This window comes from Habropoda laboriosa, unplaced genomic scaffold, assembly GCF_001263275.1.
Source record: "Habropoda laboriosa isolate 0110345459 unplaced genomic scaffold, ASM126327v1 scaffold111, whole genome shotgun sequence".
Taxonomy (NCBI): domain Eukaryota; kingdom Metazoa; phylum Arthropoda; class Insecta; order Hymenoptera; family Apidae; genus Habropoda; species Habropoda laboriosa.
This window is the reverse complement of record NW_017100293.1, coordinates 166,350-180,273: the sequence shown is the minus strand read 5'-3', so window position 1 is coordinate 180,273 and position 13,924 is coordinate 166,350. Positions and strand designations below refer to the sequence as shown.

General features: G+C 44.3%; 1 protein-coding gene across 2 annotated transcripts in view; it reads right to left on the bottom strand.

Annotated features, from left to right (window-relative positions):
- Positions 1 to 5,791: 5,791 nt before the first annotated feature.
- The window catches only part of LOC108573912 (complexin), a 127,769-nt gene continuing 119,636 nt past the window's right edge, over positions 5,792 to 13,924 (bottom strand). For both annotated transcript variants that reach the window (XM_017936407.1, XM_017936408.1), the window contains exons 3-4: positions 6,547 to 6,676; positions 5,792 to 6,063 (exon numbers count right to left, since the gene is read on the bottom strand). In XM_017936407.1, the coding sequence (XP_017791896.1) occupies positions 5,990 to 6,063; positions 6,547 to 6,676 (204 nt within the window). In that variant the 3' untranslated portion in view covers positions 5,792 to 5,989. The remainder of the gene's footprint in view (positions 6,064 to 6,546; positions 6,677 to 13,924) is intronic.

The window sequence follows — 13,924 nt, the reverse complement described above, 5'->3', positions numbered from 1 at the left end:
GCATTTCGGACCGCGTTCTTTTCTTCTTCTCTCACTTTCCTTTCTTTTCTTTTCTCGAGATGAAGGATCACAGAAGATCGTCACGCGTAGACTTTGTCTTATCTCTGTCGTTCTCCCGGATTATTCTCGCCTCGAGCGCCCATAGAGCTTCCAACTTCCGGAGGAATCGTCTTTGGCCGCGTTTCTCGCAAACGACTTCCGTTCGATTTCGCACGCGTGACAATTGCTGGGTGAAACGACGTTGTCTGTGTGTACCTGTGTAAAGTACGTGTGTGCGCGTGTGTGTGTGTGTGTTTTGTGGCGGTGAAAAATCGTCGGCACACGTATATATATATATGTAATACGGTTTGAGTTAAAAGCTAGAGAAGAGATTCATCGCTAGAAAAAGGTTCGGAGTATCTAAAGAGATAGGAACACGAGGAGAGAAAAGAAGAGAATCTAATTGATATCTACGTGTAACATCAAAGCGGACGAAACTAAAGGCGCGGAAAGCTTTTTTAGTCCATTGATTACTTATACACACATATACATAGAGAGAGAGAGTTTCGTAAGAATGTCACGGTAGAAGGATGCGAAGCGAAAACAGGGGAGGAAAAGTTGGAACTAGAGTTTAGAATAGAACGTTTCACATCGACTAGACAGAACACTCATGCTGATATCACATCAATGAGAAACAACAACGACACACGACATTAATCAGCGAGTAAAACGGTAGTAGCGACAAGTAGTGTGGCTTTTTTTTCCATTTTGTGTGCTTTTCTTTCTTCTCTCTTTATTCGTCCGTTAGTTTATTCTTTTCTTCTTCATGCGACACGTGCGTTTAAGTAGTCGTGAGTTTAAAAGAGAACAGTCGAGCATACGGAGAGGGACGAAAACACATCGAGCGAGGGTTTTTGAGTGAAAGACGACACAGAGAAAGAGGGAGAGAAAAGTAGCTACGAGATTGAAAAGATGAAAGAGAGAGAGAGAGAGATTGAGAGAGAAATGGATAAAGGGTTAGGAAAACAGTCCATGATAATAACTACACATTGCTGTCCATTCTGTGTTATATGTATAAGCTGTTTCGATAGTAACTTGATATCCAATTAATATACTTTCCTTCTGTTGTCATCTTGTTGTACGATAAAGAACGTTGTTTAACCAGTTTTTTTTTTCTATTTTCGCAAACCTTGGAGTCGCGCAGCGAGTCGATTAACTTGCCGTTTAAGATATTTATATTCACAAAAATTCACAAGAAAAAACGTACGAGCGTGTTATTCCTCTTCTAGAATCAATATAGATGTACATATATTTATATATATATAGATCTTTGGATTAATTATTGAGTAATTGACTTGAAGTGTATATTCGAGTTAGATCGCACAGGAGACGAGATATCATTTCTTTTTGCTTGTCTGAATAAACGGTCGGTACAGGGATGCTCTTTTTTTTTTTCTCGTGGACGGGGTGGGAAAGGGCGAGAGGACTATTTAGAATTAGAAGGTGTGTTCCTAGGTACATTTTCGAAGCGTTGTTTCCTTGCCTGGAAGGATTGATCGTTAAACAGAGAGAGAAAGAATGCGAGCTGCGGATCTTCGAGAATCATCACGATATGTCTCCCTAATTCTCTCGTATAATACTTCTTTTTCTTCTTCTCTCGTTTCTCGCGCGATACGTAGTAGCAAAATACACGTTCTAAGGTTTTTGTAGACTCTACGCTTGTTTGGTCGAGTGATCCTCGAAGATCTCACGCGTATAATAAATTGGAGAAGATCCAATCAACGACATCGACATCGACAGACAAGAGAGAGGCGGCTAGCATGCATTTCGAGACACGAGAGAGGCTGTATGCCCGGTAGAGAAGCACATCCACTCTTTTTGCGCTTTTTTAAAAAAAAATTTTTTTTTCTTCTATTTTTTCGACATCGAGGTTCGTGCGACTCCGCGAGAGGAATATGAAAAATCGCAACATATTCTCGACCACTGTTTTACCCCCCTTTGTCGAAGATTTGGCTGCTATCGAGACACCCGCGAATTTTCGGCAAAGTCTCTGTGGTCACTGCGAACGGCGAGAAGATTATAAAAATTCGCGGAATCACTGGGCGCTCTATCGCGATAGCTCGAAGTTTCCACCGAAACTTCTCTGCCAATCCAGCTGGTCGAAGGGATATAAAGTCGAGCGCCGGAGATTCTGGAAAAGTTCTCGGTTTGTTTTTCGCGGACAAACAGCTGCCAAGAGGTATTTTACGATGCCGAGCGCGGAAAGGGGTGGAACTCGCGACGCGGTTTTTCCAAAAAGTTCCCAAGCCGTTCGTTGAATTTCTTCCCCGGCGGAAAGTTACTTCTCTCTGCTCTTGTGCGGAGAATTCAGTGGTCGAGAGATCGCTCGCGGTTCGGTAATTCCGACCGTTCTCGTCGTAATTCTCGCCGTTGTTCTTTTCCCAATTAATTACGCTACATTACGGCGGGTCGTTGGAAGTTTGGTGAAAAGGGTATTTTCGATATCCAAGTATTATCGAAGCTGGGACGAAAGTTTCGACGGAATTCTCCCGTCGCGGAGTGACACGAATGGAAAAGTACACGGACGTGCTAGGAAAAAGTCGTCGACTAACCGGGTGCGCACATTTCTACACACATCGAGAAACAACAGAGTGCACATAGAAAGCTGACATGCGTCCATTTTGTATACAATGTATATACACAGCGAAACAGTGTTTTAGTTTTCAAGGCCTTCCGGCATCTTTTCTCGCTTTCTTCACATCGGAAAATTCCCCTTTTCTTCCCTTTTTTCCGGTGTTTTTTTCCCAACATTTTGGACGCGGTCCTGTGAATGTGTAACACTACTTGAGACTCGAAGCGGCGAGGAAAGTTCTTTTCCAATTCTTTCTCATTATATCCCCTTCGTCTCGTTTCGTCATCGCAATTGGAATTTTATCGTGCGGCGTATCGTCGAGAAACTGTGTGCTTTTTTTTATTCCGAATGGTCGAGTATAATAAGAGCGCGTGTTTTCTTCATTCCTTTCTTTTTTCTTTTTCAACAGAGAATCTCGAGTTCGCAAAGAAATCAGAGGATAGCCGTTGTATACATACATACTTTTTTCTTTTTTCCGTTCGTTTGCTTCAAGAGTCAGAATCAATCGAGAGATTCGAGAAAGGTATTAGCTTGAAGAAGAAGAAGATACAAGAATATATAGATATTAGTGTCAGAACGAGGAACGATATCGAACATAAAAAAGTACACTTTCGTATCATCTTCCTGCCGTCACACGTACAAAAATTCTCCTCCATTCGTCCTTATTCGCGTTTACCATTTTTCCATCGCAGATTCGATTTCGCCGATCCTCCCTATACATATACCCAACTCGGAAACGTACGCGACGAATCCTATATTACACAGCGTGTACCATTTTTCCTTTTAAATTTAAAACAGAGTTTACTCTCAGTCTCTTTACGCGTACTTAGACCTTTGTCTCTTGTTCGCTTCGATCGCTTGAATCGTTGAATCGACGCACAACGATATTCCTATTCCCTCGGTATAATCCCGTATATGTATAAGGTTCGCGTTACTTGCCGGCAGTCGATGCTCTGTCCATCCCGTCCACCGTCGTTCGCGCGCTAGAAAAGCACGATCGTGGTTTGTCGCGACGATTAAATTGGGACAAGCACGTTGAAAGACCGGTGAACCGCGTTTCGTGAAAGGACGAAACAATGGCTAACTTTGCTCGAACGTTTCCGGCGGTAACACCTGAAACTCCCGTTTCCTAACAAGAGAACAGTTCCCGATCGTCGTATAGACCACTCCCGTCTAACAAGACCTGAAAACACCTCTTTCAGAATCGGTCACGAACGTGTAAACCTCTTTACCTTTGCTTCTAACAATTAACCTACTGTATAATTACACTCGATAGAAACGCACCGTATAAACATGAAAGAAAGGCATTTTTACTTTATCTTATCATCTTGGTTTCTTCTTCTTTTTTTGGTTTTTCTTTTCTTTGTAAACGCGACAGTCAGTGCTGCTCGTATAATAATCGTCGAGCTGTTTACTTAACGATTTGCTTTTTATCTTCTTAATCGCATTACGTTTGTTTGTTCTTTTTTTTTTTTTATTCGTCTTGTATTTATTTCCCTTTGGTGTCACCTAAACTAAATTGTCCCTAAGAATCGCTCAGGTGTTACGCGTCTCACTACGTGATCAGATCGAGCTTATAATTTGCCGAGAGGTAATAATCGGAAAAATTCGAATTTTTGGACGGAAGGGAGAGCAAGGGCCGCCGGTTACTCTCGTTTTCTCCTTCACATGGAATTACTCCTTCTTTCTTTTTCTTATTCACCTTCTCCCTCTTTCTTTCTTTCGAATTCTATCTCTCGAAAGCGGTCCATCGCCGTCTTCGCGTGTTTCTTCCGCATTCTTTTGGTCTCTTTCGAGTTGCTCGTGGCCCTCGATCCTTTTTTGTCTTGTAACTTGGTTTCACTTTTTTTTTTGTATGTTTCTTCTAAATATAAACATTTAACGGCAACAGTAATAATAAGAACAATACGACCGCGGTAATGAGCTATGGGAATAACTCGAATAATAAATAATGACTCCCTCTTTTCTGATCTCCTTGGTATCTTCTTTTTTTCCGTTTTTTTCTTTTTTCTCGCTTTTCTTTGAACAGCCGTCGAACGAACTAATCACTACGTAACTCTGCTACCTGGTAGTTTCATCTTTTTGTTGTTTTCTTTTTTGTTATTTATTATTCCTTTATACCGCTATACGAAAATTCGCTAGAAACTTAGGTACTAGTTTTACGTCTTTTTTTTACTTCCATGCGCCCATTCGAATGCTCATGTTTCGTCTACGCCATGATAGTCGTGCGATATCTAAAAAGACTGATCGATCCAACCATTTTACCGTCTATTTTTCCTTCGTTCTTTTTCTTTCCTTCTTCTTTTTCGTTTGATCTTTCGTCGATGGTACTACTTCCATTTCCTTCCCCGATCGTCTCGTCCTCCTCCCCCGAATCCTAAGGCGTAAACGAATATCTCGCCGATCGCATACTTTATTTTCTTTTTTTTTATACGTTCTCGCGTCTGCCGCAGCTTCCTCCATTTTCTCCCTTGTCATCGTTCTACATTTTTTTCCTCGTTTTTCTTTCTTTCTATACAAAATGTCTCTCGTACACCTTTTCCCCGGTTGTATCGGCTCTCCGAAGAGGCTTTCTCGTTCATCGTCGTTCGTCGTTCGACAGTTCCTTTCCCCCCCCCTTTTTTTTTCTTCTTCTCTCTTTTCACACTTTTTTGTTTTTTTAAATAGTAAACCAATTCGTTGTTCTAACAATGGGTAACCTTGAATCTGTATTTTTTTTTTTCTGTTTCGAGACCATTCCAGTCGATGAGAACGACATTTAATTCCGTGTCTCGTCATTCCCGATATCGACAACGACACGTCCCTTGGAACGCGAGAGCGTCTCTCCGAGGAATTTCTCTCGTCGCTAATATTGATCTAAGTTCACGGGCTGTTCCGTTTGGTCGATGCGTTCGTTCGTTCCTCGAGATCGTCCTCGATGTGCTAGAGTACCGTTGCAGAAAACCCTCGACAGGATCGTTTCGATCCTCCGAGAACCTCCTGAGGAGGAGAAACTCCTTGCGATGGAGAAGCGCCAGAGGCTGTTTCTTGCGGTGTGTCTCGAGTGGTTGTACGGTGTTTCCTTCGACACCTCTCTCTCTCTCTCTCTCCTCCGTAACAACGAGTCACCACTGGCCGATACACGGATTCTCGAATCTCGATCTACAAATGTTGAACAACAACAACGACCTAGACGATTTGATTATAGTAGCGGTGATGGGCGTTCCATTTATCGTTCTCCTCGATTTTGCTCGCTCGAAAAACAACAACAACAACAAGAACAACAACACACGTCAGATCTCGCTCATTCTTTGACTGAGAGGCGGATGCGGCCCTGCGATGACACATGACGGCGCCACCCTCCTTACCGACCGCTTCTTCCAGGGTGTTTTGGTAGGCTTATTGGAGGTCGCATTTCGCTTCCATTTGCTCTTTGATCTCTTTAATTTGCGCGTCTATCGCGTTTTTGATTCCTGCAACAGAAAGAACAAATCATTTCCAACTTATACGGATACCGTATCATAATCGTCCGACGAACAAAGTTACTTTTGTTACCGATTGCTTCTCTCTCACCTATTCAATCCGACACACACATGCACGTTTGCGTGTCCCAGTTTAGTTACGAAACACAATGGAAACGACGTTTTGTTTTTTTTTTTTCCACTCAGACGCTTTCAATTAAGCAACGTCAATTTCGAAATCAGCGGGACTCGCGGTGGCATGCAACGGCACTCGCCGGATTTGTTCAGAAAGGGAACAGAGGGTGGTGCTGTTTAATTTCTAGCCACGGCTCGTTAACCCTTCATCGATCACCCCATGCCGTGTCTCAGCACCGACGCATTAATTCGTCAGACAACCACTCTCTGTCCTTCACATTCTCTCGTTTCACGTATACACCGTTTTTAACCTCCTTTTATTTTCGAACCGCCACGATCGCGTGTGAAAAATATACGTACTTGTAATCTCGTCTTCGTCTTCCGCCTCAGCTTCCGCGGCCAATTCCTCTGGCGTCTTTTTCTTGCGCATCAGAGGGTTAGGCTCTTCTTGAGTCATCTCCTGGATCTCTTCCCGCTTCTTTATGTTGTACTGCAACGAGAGAATTGAGAAACAAGTGAACGACGATTTTTCCGCCACTTGGGAAGAAGGACGACGGTAGGTCTACGGAACGTTTCTTTCCGGCTAAATCAACCAGCAAACAGACTACGTACACTCTGTCGAGTGAGTCGATTGAAGTTTCACGGAGGTTCGACGCGTTTTACGAGCGACGTAACAGACGTTTCCGCCTGATATCGTCGCATATCCTCGTTGAAATCTACATCAACCCCGGGTAGCTTCGCTAAATGAAACGTACGCGAGCCTTTACGGCGTATCATCTTTACACGAACCGAGCGTTCCTCATGCTTTACGATCCTCCTCCCTGGAGGAGGTTTTTCGAGAAAACGGCTGCCGTTAACGAGAATTCCCAAACGATTCTCAGGGATTACAGGTTGCTGTTCCACGGGAGATCCCTCCGTCCGCCAAAGCTCGGTCGCGAACTTTTCTCGACCGAAGCTGCCGCACACCTACCGCCTACGTTCAAGACGCCATTTCCAAACTTCGCTAACGAGAATGTTCCAACGTGACAAAGTAACCTAGAGCGACAACCTTTCTTCTCTCAGACGTTTAAAGGAGGATCTTATTCTCCAGAATCCCGTTGATACAGTCAACGAACGAAAAGACCTAATCTTCTTCTCTGTCATAGCAGAAGAATCATTTTCCAGCAATCCCAAATAGCGTAACTTTCCACTGGTAGCCTCGAGAAGCCACACAGTTGCTCCCGATTCGATTACTCCTCGAATGATTCGTCAGCAAGAGTACCGATCGATCTCTCGACGTCTTGGAGCCAAATGTCAGAAACTCATTGGCAAACAGAGAGAGAGAGAGAGAGAGAGAGATTACCAATAGCCAGATTACGGAAGAAACGTTTTCGGGCAATCGGCTTAAAACCCAAACAGTCAATCGCATCCATCCAGGCAGAGTAGCACGGAGGCTATTAGCCAGAGCATCGACGCCCCTCACGCAGCGCTTCGTAATCGTATTAGCTCGACAATTTCAATCTATTCCTCTCCCTCCCCCTCCCCCTCCTCTCTCTATCATCGAATCCGCCTCATGATTTCCAGAGGACTCGAAACGCGGGATCGGGCACGTAACACACGCGGCCAGTCAGCTATACCACACGCACCGCTGTTCCCTATTTACACTAGATTGTCTAGTTGCATCGAGACAGGAATGACGTTCGCGAGGCGTGCACGCTCGCTTACGATAGGGCAGACAGAGAGTGCAGGGGCTACATGGCAGCCTGTGGACGCGCTTTGTACCCCTCTCGGCACTCTTGTCGGTAGACAGTGAGCCCGATTGCGGTACAAGCCAGACACGTGATCGGCCATACAAGTGCGCGCAGGTTGCCTTTGTCGTGGTATTGTAACCAACCTACATATTGGCACAGGTACACTCTCGTTCGCAAGTATAGGGACACCTGCCGAATGTGAGACGAACGTAAACTGTGTCGGCAGTGGGTGTGAAATAAATAAAATAATTACGCGGGAGACGAGTGCAGGGTCGTTTTGACCCATAGCGAAATTCCTATCGTACACGGGTCTCAAGAAGGAATGAAATATTTTGTATTTCTCTTGTTTATTCACATTTGATACGTAAAATAGGGGTATTTCCTGTACCAAACGTAATCCGAGCCGCCTGACTTTGTCGCTGTTGAGTCAAAATGACCCTGCATTCGTCGTACGAGGGTTAAATAATAATATATTCGTTCGTTTCTTGAGAAATGAGCAACGAGAGTCGGTGTGTTTCTCTATTTTTGATCGCGGTGTACGGAGACCTACTGTAACATGGACCAAATTCCCCTGGTTTACATTCGTTCTAAGTTTCGCTTAACTCGGTTTCAGGAGAGTTAACTGTACAATGGCCTTAAGAACCCAAAAAGAACGATTAAACAGTCTTCCTTGAGACACTCACTGTGTCATCAACGTCTCCCTTCGCTCTTCCCTTCGTTTAACTAGATAACTCCATCTAATCAACAGTCTAACCTCCCCAAAATCACCGCAAGATTCGAAAGAGGATGGTCGGGACGTGCAGAGCTGGCTTACGTATATTTAATCAACGTAAAGGTTCAATTTGCCCGCGACTAGCATGCATCGTCCGATAAATCTGTCTCTCTTTGTTTTTCTGCCGTTCCGTTCCATTAGCAGAGGCGACGCGGCGGCAGGTTCGTAATGGGCGTGGGGTGCGCGTCGCGACGCGTTGGTATTCGCGTGAAGGAGACGGGTAGCGCTAGGATAAACGGGTTGGCCGTGGCTCACAATGATGTCAAATGTGATGCACTGATCCTGACGTTAATTAATGTCTCTCGACACGCGCGACGCTCCTCTGCTGCGATACAACGCGACGCTTCGTGGCTCTCCACCTCCTCCGCCTCCACCTTCTCTTCTTGCGCTGCGCGCGAGAAATCGTGCCGCTGCGTTTGCACGTTGGAACGTCTTTTAATTATCGACACCTCCCCCTTTCCTCTCTCTCTTTCTCTACCATTCCAGGCCCTCTTAGGCCCCGTCGTTTAATTCCCGGAGCTGAGCAATTCCAGCGAGTAACGCCGCTTTGCATAATTGCGACGCACTCGCGCGAGTCGCTTGTACAAATCTTCAAACACTCTTTAACCGTGAGTAGGTGCACCACACGGTTCTCTGGGTTGGTGCATGTGCGTTCTAAGCGCATCGCGTCCGCAAGCCACGTCGCACTGCGACAGTTTTCGTGGCTCCGTTTTACCGCGCTGCTTTTAGTCTTTTCCCCCGGAATTTTTCATTATCGAAGGGTGTAATAAAAATGTGAATACTTGACACGGCGTACGGCACGAGGTTTTTTTTACGGGGAAAGAATTAAGCGGGATATTTGAAAACAGCACGCGCGAGGATACGTATACACCGGTTCGACACAGCGTTGATTTTAGTTTGGAGGGTAAAGTTGTTAAAATCATAGGGTCGTGAAGTTTGATTTAGCTCCAACTACCGATCGGTGCTCGCAAAAAGCGTTTATTCGCTGTGTTTGAACACGTTCGACGGTAACACGTGGCTGTAACGACGCTAATTTTGTAAGTGTTACTGAATGGCCGTCAATATCGGCCGGCTATCTTGTTACGGCATTAGTATTCGCACGGTTTCTGTCTCTCACAATCAGCTTAATTGTCACGTGACAGTGCACAAGCATCACTGGTTACGGAGCGAACGCAGCTATTTGTAAATTGTTCGTTACTCGTGTTTGCGACCATTCGCATCGCGAGAGGTGTAAAATAAAAGTGGCGTCGAAAATTACGATAACGTTTTAAAGGCGTGCAATTACGCGTACACATTTTTCCAGAAGAATTTAGGGCGCAGCCACGTCGCGATACTTTATCGAATTTTTGTAACCGACGATGCAACGGTGCGTGTTCGCGGAGGGATCGCAGTTCACGCCGAATCATGATTATTTTTAACGATCAGCGAATATTTTTACCGCGCTGGAAATTGGAAAAGGGAAAGAAGGGGATAACGATAGGTTGATCAATCGGTCGATGTTTCTCCTTTTGTTACCAGAGAGGAAAAACGCTTTCGAATCGACGTACGAGTGGCATGCTTGCGATATTTGATTAATCGCTTTGCTGTAATTAATGGAATTTAATTAAACTCGATATACCAATTACATAAATTAATTTTCTAAGTGCACGTGCGCGTCCATTGGCTCTGGCTGCATTAAAATCTGCAATTTCTACCCTGCCAGTACGAATTTATCGGCCCGGGACGTTTATTTCTCGCGCACACACACAGCCGAAGAGAGAGAGAGAGAGAAATCGGGAAAGATTTTATAACTGGCAGTTTCGCTTTAATCGCGAAATTCTCGGTGCGTAACGTTGTAATACAATCTATCGCCGTTAAATCGCTAACTCTGCAACACTTTCTTTTTTAATCGCTTCGTTTAAAACGCTGTATTTCTCGCTCCCCTTTTTACGCCCTAAGAAACGAACAGACACGTAAAGTAGTACAAACGATTTCTTCGTCGGCGCTCTATCAAATAACTCGCGCGATCAATCGACACTTTTGTAACATCTACATGTAGCCGTGTTACTCGGTTTAGTCGTGCGCATCCTTAAGTACTTTCATGATGGGCCCGGTGAACGTCTTAAAAGGAGTCAGCCTGACTCTATTAGGAAGTCGCCATATTGAATGCAGGGACTCCCTACTAGAGTCAATTTGACCCCAGTTAAGTTCAATCTTCTCTCTTCGCCACTCTTCCTTCCTCCGGTCCACGGTTGCAGCCGTTGTTCTTACGTCGTCAGCCTTGTTTCTCGTCTTTTCTTTCCGACCTTTTTCTTCCTCCTCCTCCTGTTCTTCTTCTCGTTCTTCTTCGTCAGCGTCACCTTTGACGCCCACCAGGGTATTCGTGCTAAACACGATATCGATCAGACGCCGGATTTTAATTATCGCGTCGAAACCTAATTAGCCTGACATGTAGCTCGTGTCTCGCTTGATCAAGCCTCTGTTCAGGCTACCCGGGCGATATTCAAGCGTAAAGCTAGCTTAGATTCTAACGACACTCGTGATCGATGCGTTGTCTCACAACTAAGTATTACGACTCGGAAGAGAGCGTGCAGGGATCTCGGGATGACAAGGAACAAGGACGTATTCGAAACCTGATTTCGAATGTCTTAAGTCTAATGTACCGGTTGCCGCACACACGAGATCCAACGGTGAAATTATAAGCGTTGAAAGTAGCTCTCGAACACGCGGTACGATCGATTTTTATTCTCTTCGACGAGAATTTTGCGCATTTGATCGGCAGACCTCGTACACACGGCTCCTCTAATTTCGTAATAATTGAAAAATGGCGGAGAAAGGCGTTGGCGAACGACGGCGATGACGTCGAGAGAGAGAGAGAGAGAGAGGAGAGAAAGCGTCTGGCGGCTGATTTAAAACCGAGTTACCCCTGACTTTACGTCAGTTTGATACGCGACCACCCTCTCCCCAGCCCCGTTTCTCAGTATTTCCATGCGATTTTATTGACACCAGTCAGTCTGCCGAAGCGAAACCCAGGAGGAGGCTCCTGGTGGGTCATGAATTTGTGAAATTGGAAAGCTGTCTGTTTCTCTTCTCTCCCCCGTTTTACACTTTCCTCGGCCGTCCTTCCCATACCGTCGGTCTGTTTTCAACCCCCGTTCTTCATATTCCCCCGATTCCCGTAGAAAGACAACCGGCTTTCGGATATCGAGAACGTTGACGGCCGTATTATTTCTTTCATGTCCTACCTGGCGAGCCTGTTTGAATTTCATAGCGGGGCAAAAAACGCGGAGCGGTGCCTGGTCTCGCGGGATTCCGGTATATTGGATATGCAAATCACCTGGCTAACAGCTGAATGGATAGAGGAACGCGTTAACCCTTTAACGAAAGCATCGGATGAACGGATAAGAATTTCAGAGATTAGTTGGAGCATCTGCAACACGCGCGTATAAACTTGGATCGACGAAGATTATCCAAATTTTCAATTATACATTAAGCAGATTCCGATTTTCGGGTACAATGGAAGTTTCGTTTAAAGAGAATTTCCTTCGCCAGAAACTCGATGGCACTGAATGAATTATACGAATCCAATCGGGGAGGAATTCATTTCTACACCTAATACATTTCACCCGTTCCACATTTCTGCTGCGTTTTCTATTAACCGCAATTTGCTGTATCGTAAATCCATCGGTGGAAGTTTTACGATATGAAATTCAGTTACGGCCGTTATGAAATTCAGCGAAATTTAGACGGTGCACACGCGTGCCTCCATCGCAAATCTATTTATGTACATAGATAATATTGTTCCTCTGCACCTGCTGGAAATATTTATGCATCCATAACTCACCTCGTTTATTCCATCGCACCTCCGCGCTCCAGTGCTCCTAACCTATTTTTTATGCATACCGTGCACGCGACTCGAATTATCGGTTGCGCGTTCGCCATTTCGCGACTGCTCCTTCCATTTAATCGTCCAATTACAATCCCTACCTTAACTTTGTCATCCAGTCGAATCTTTTCTTTCTTTCTTTCTTCGAACGTCATTTAAGACGACTTGCAATAACCGAGCACCGTTGCGATTCTTTATCAATAGTAACAGACCACCGGTTGGCAACGGTGCACTATTACTCGTTGCTCGTGACTTCACGTACGCGAATCGCGTGCTCGCGTGTTACCAACGTTATACTCAGTTTCACTGATTACGGTCCCTATCGAAACGTAAAAAAGCCTCGTATCACACGATTCAGGATCGTTCTATTCCCGGCAAGACTTTTGCTCAACAACGTATTAGCGTTGTTCGTGACAGGAATTACGGAATCTAGTTATTTTCGGACCATCTTACTCGCTCGTGTAACCTAGCTCTTAATAAACTTGTACAATGCTTCACGCGACGAATTCAGAGCGTCAAGTGTACACTTTTACGAATCGTTCTTGACGTACGATATCGTAGTATCGTGAAACGTTAGGTTTTCTTTGTGTTATTCCACGAGGAAGAAAGCCGTAACGGAGAAAGTTAGAGACGCAAAGCAGACTCTTTCGCGAGAGCCATCCACGCGTTGGAGAAAGTGAAGAAGTGGAAGGAAAAGTTATGATAGCGAATCGGGGTGTGTACATAGCGAAGGGAGAGTCTTATCGAGTGATCAGTGTCGTATAATATATATATATTAGGTGTAGACAGAGAAATGGCAAAAGGTCGTCAACCTTTTTTTAAATAAAACTTTGATTGAAGAATTCATTTCTAAGCATTGCATTTGTTGGATTATAAAGAGAAATGAGTATATGTCTGTGTAATAGTAACGGCAAAAATAATCAACATACTGACGCAGATACGTTTTTTTTTCTCTGCGCCTTGCCGATGTTTTTGTTTTGATTTGATTGCATAGCGACGTGCCTTCCTCGCGTATCAAAATAAAGAAGATTCATAATTAAAATAATATCTTTTAATTTATTACCATAATTCTAACAGCATTTATAAACTATCTGACAAACACTTAACGATACGTTGTGTTACCTAAATTAACCCCTTAATGTATGATTTCTTTTCCGACTATGCATCTAAGCGTCAGCCATTTACCGTTTCAGTACCGTATCAGTTAAGAAAAACTACAGATTAATAACATTTAGCAATCCTCAGTCTTACAAATTCAAACGAAAGTTAGGATTACGATGAATTTTTCTTACCGATACAGTATATTCTCCACAAGTGTCAGACCGCAAGGAAGCTAAACCTGACACTCGTAGAGTCAGGGACTACGTTTTC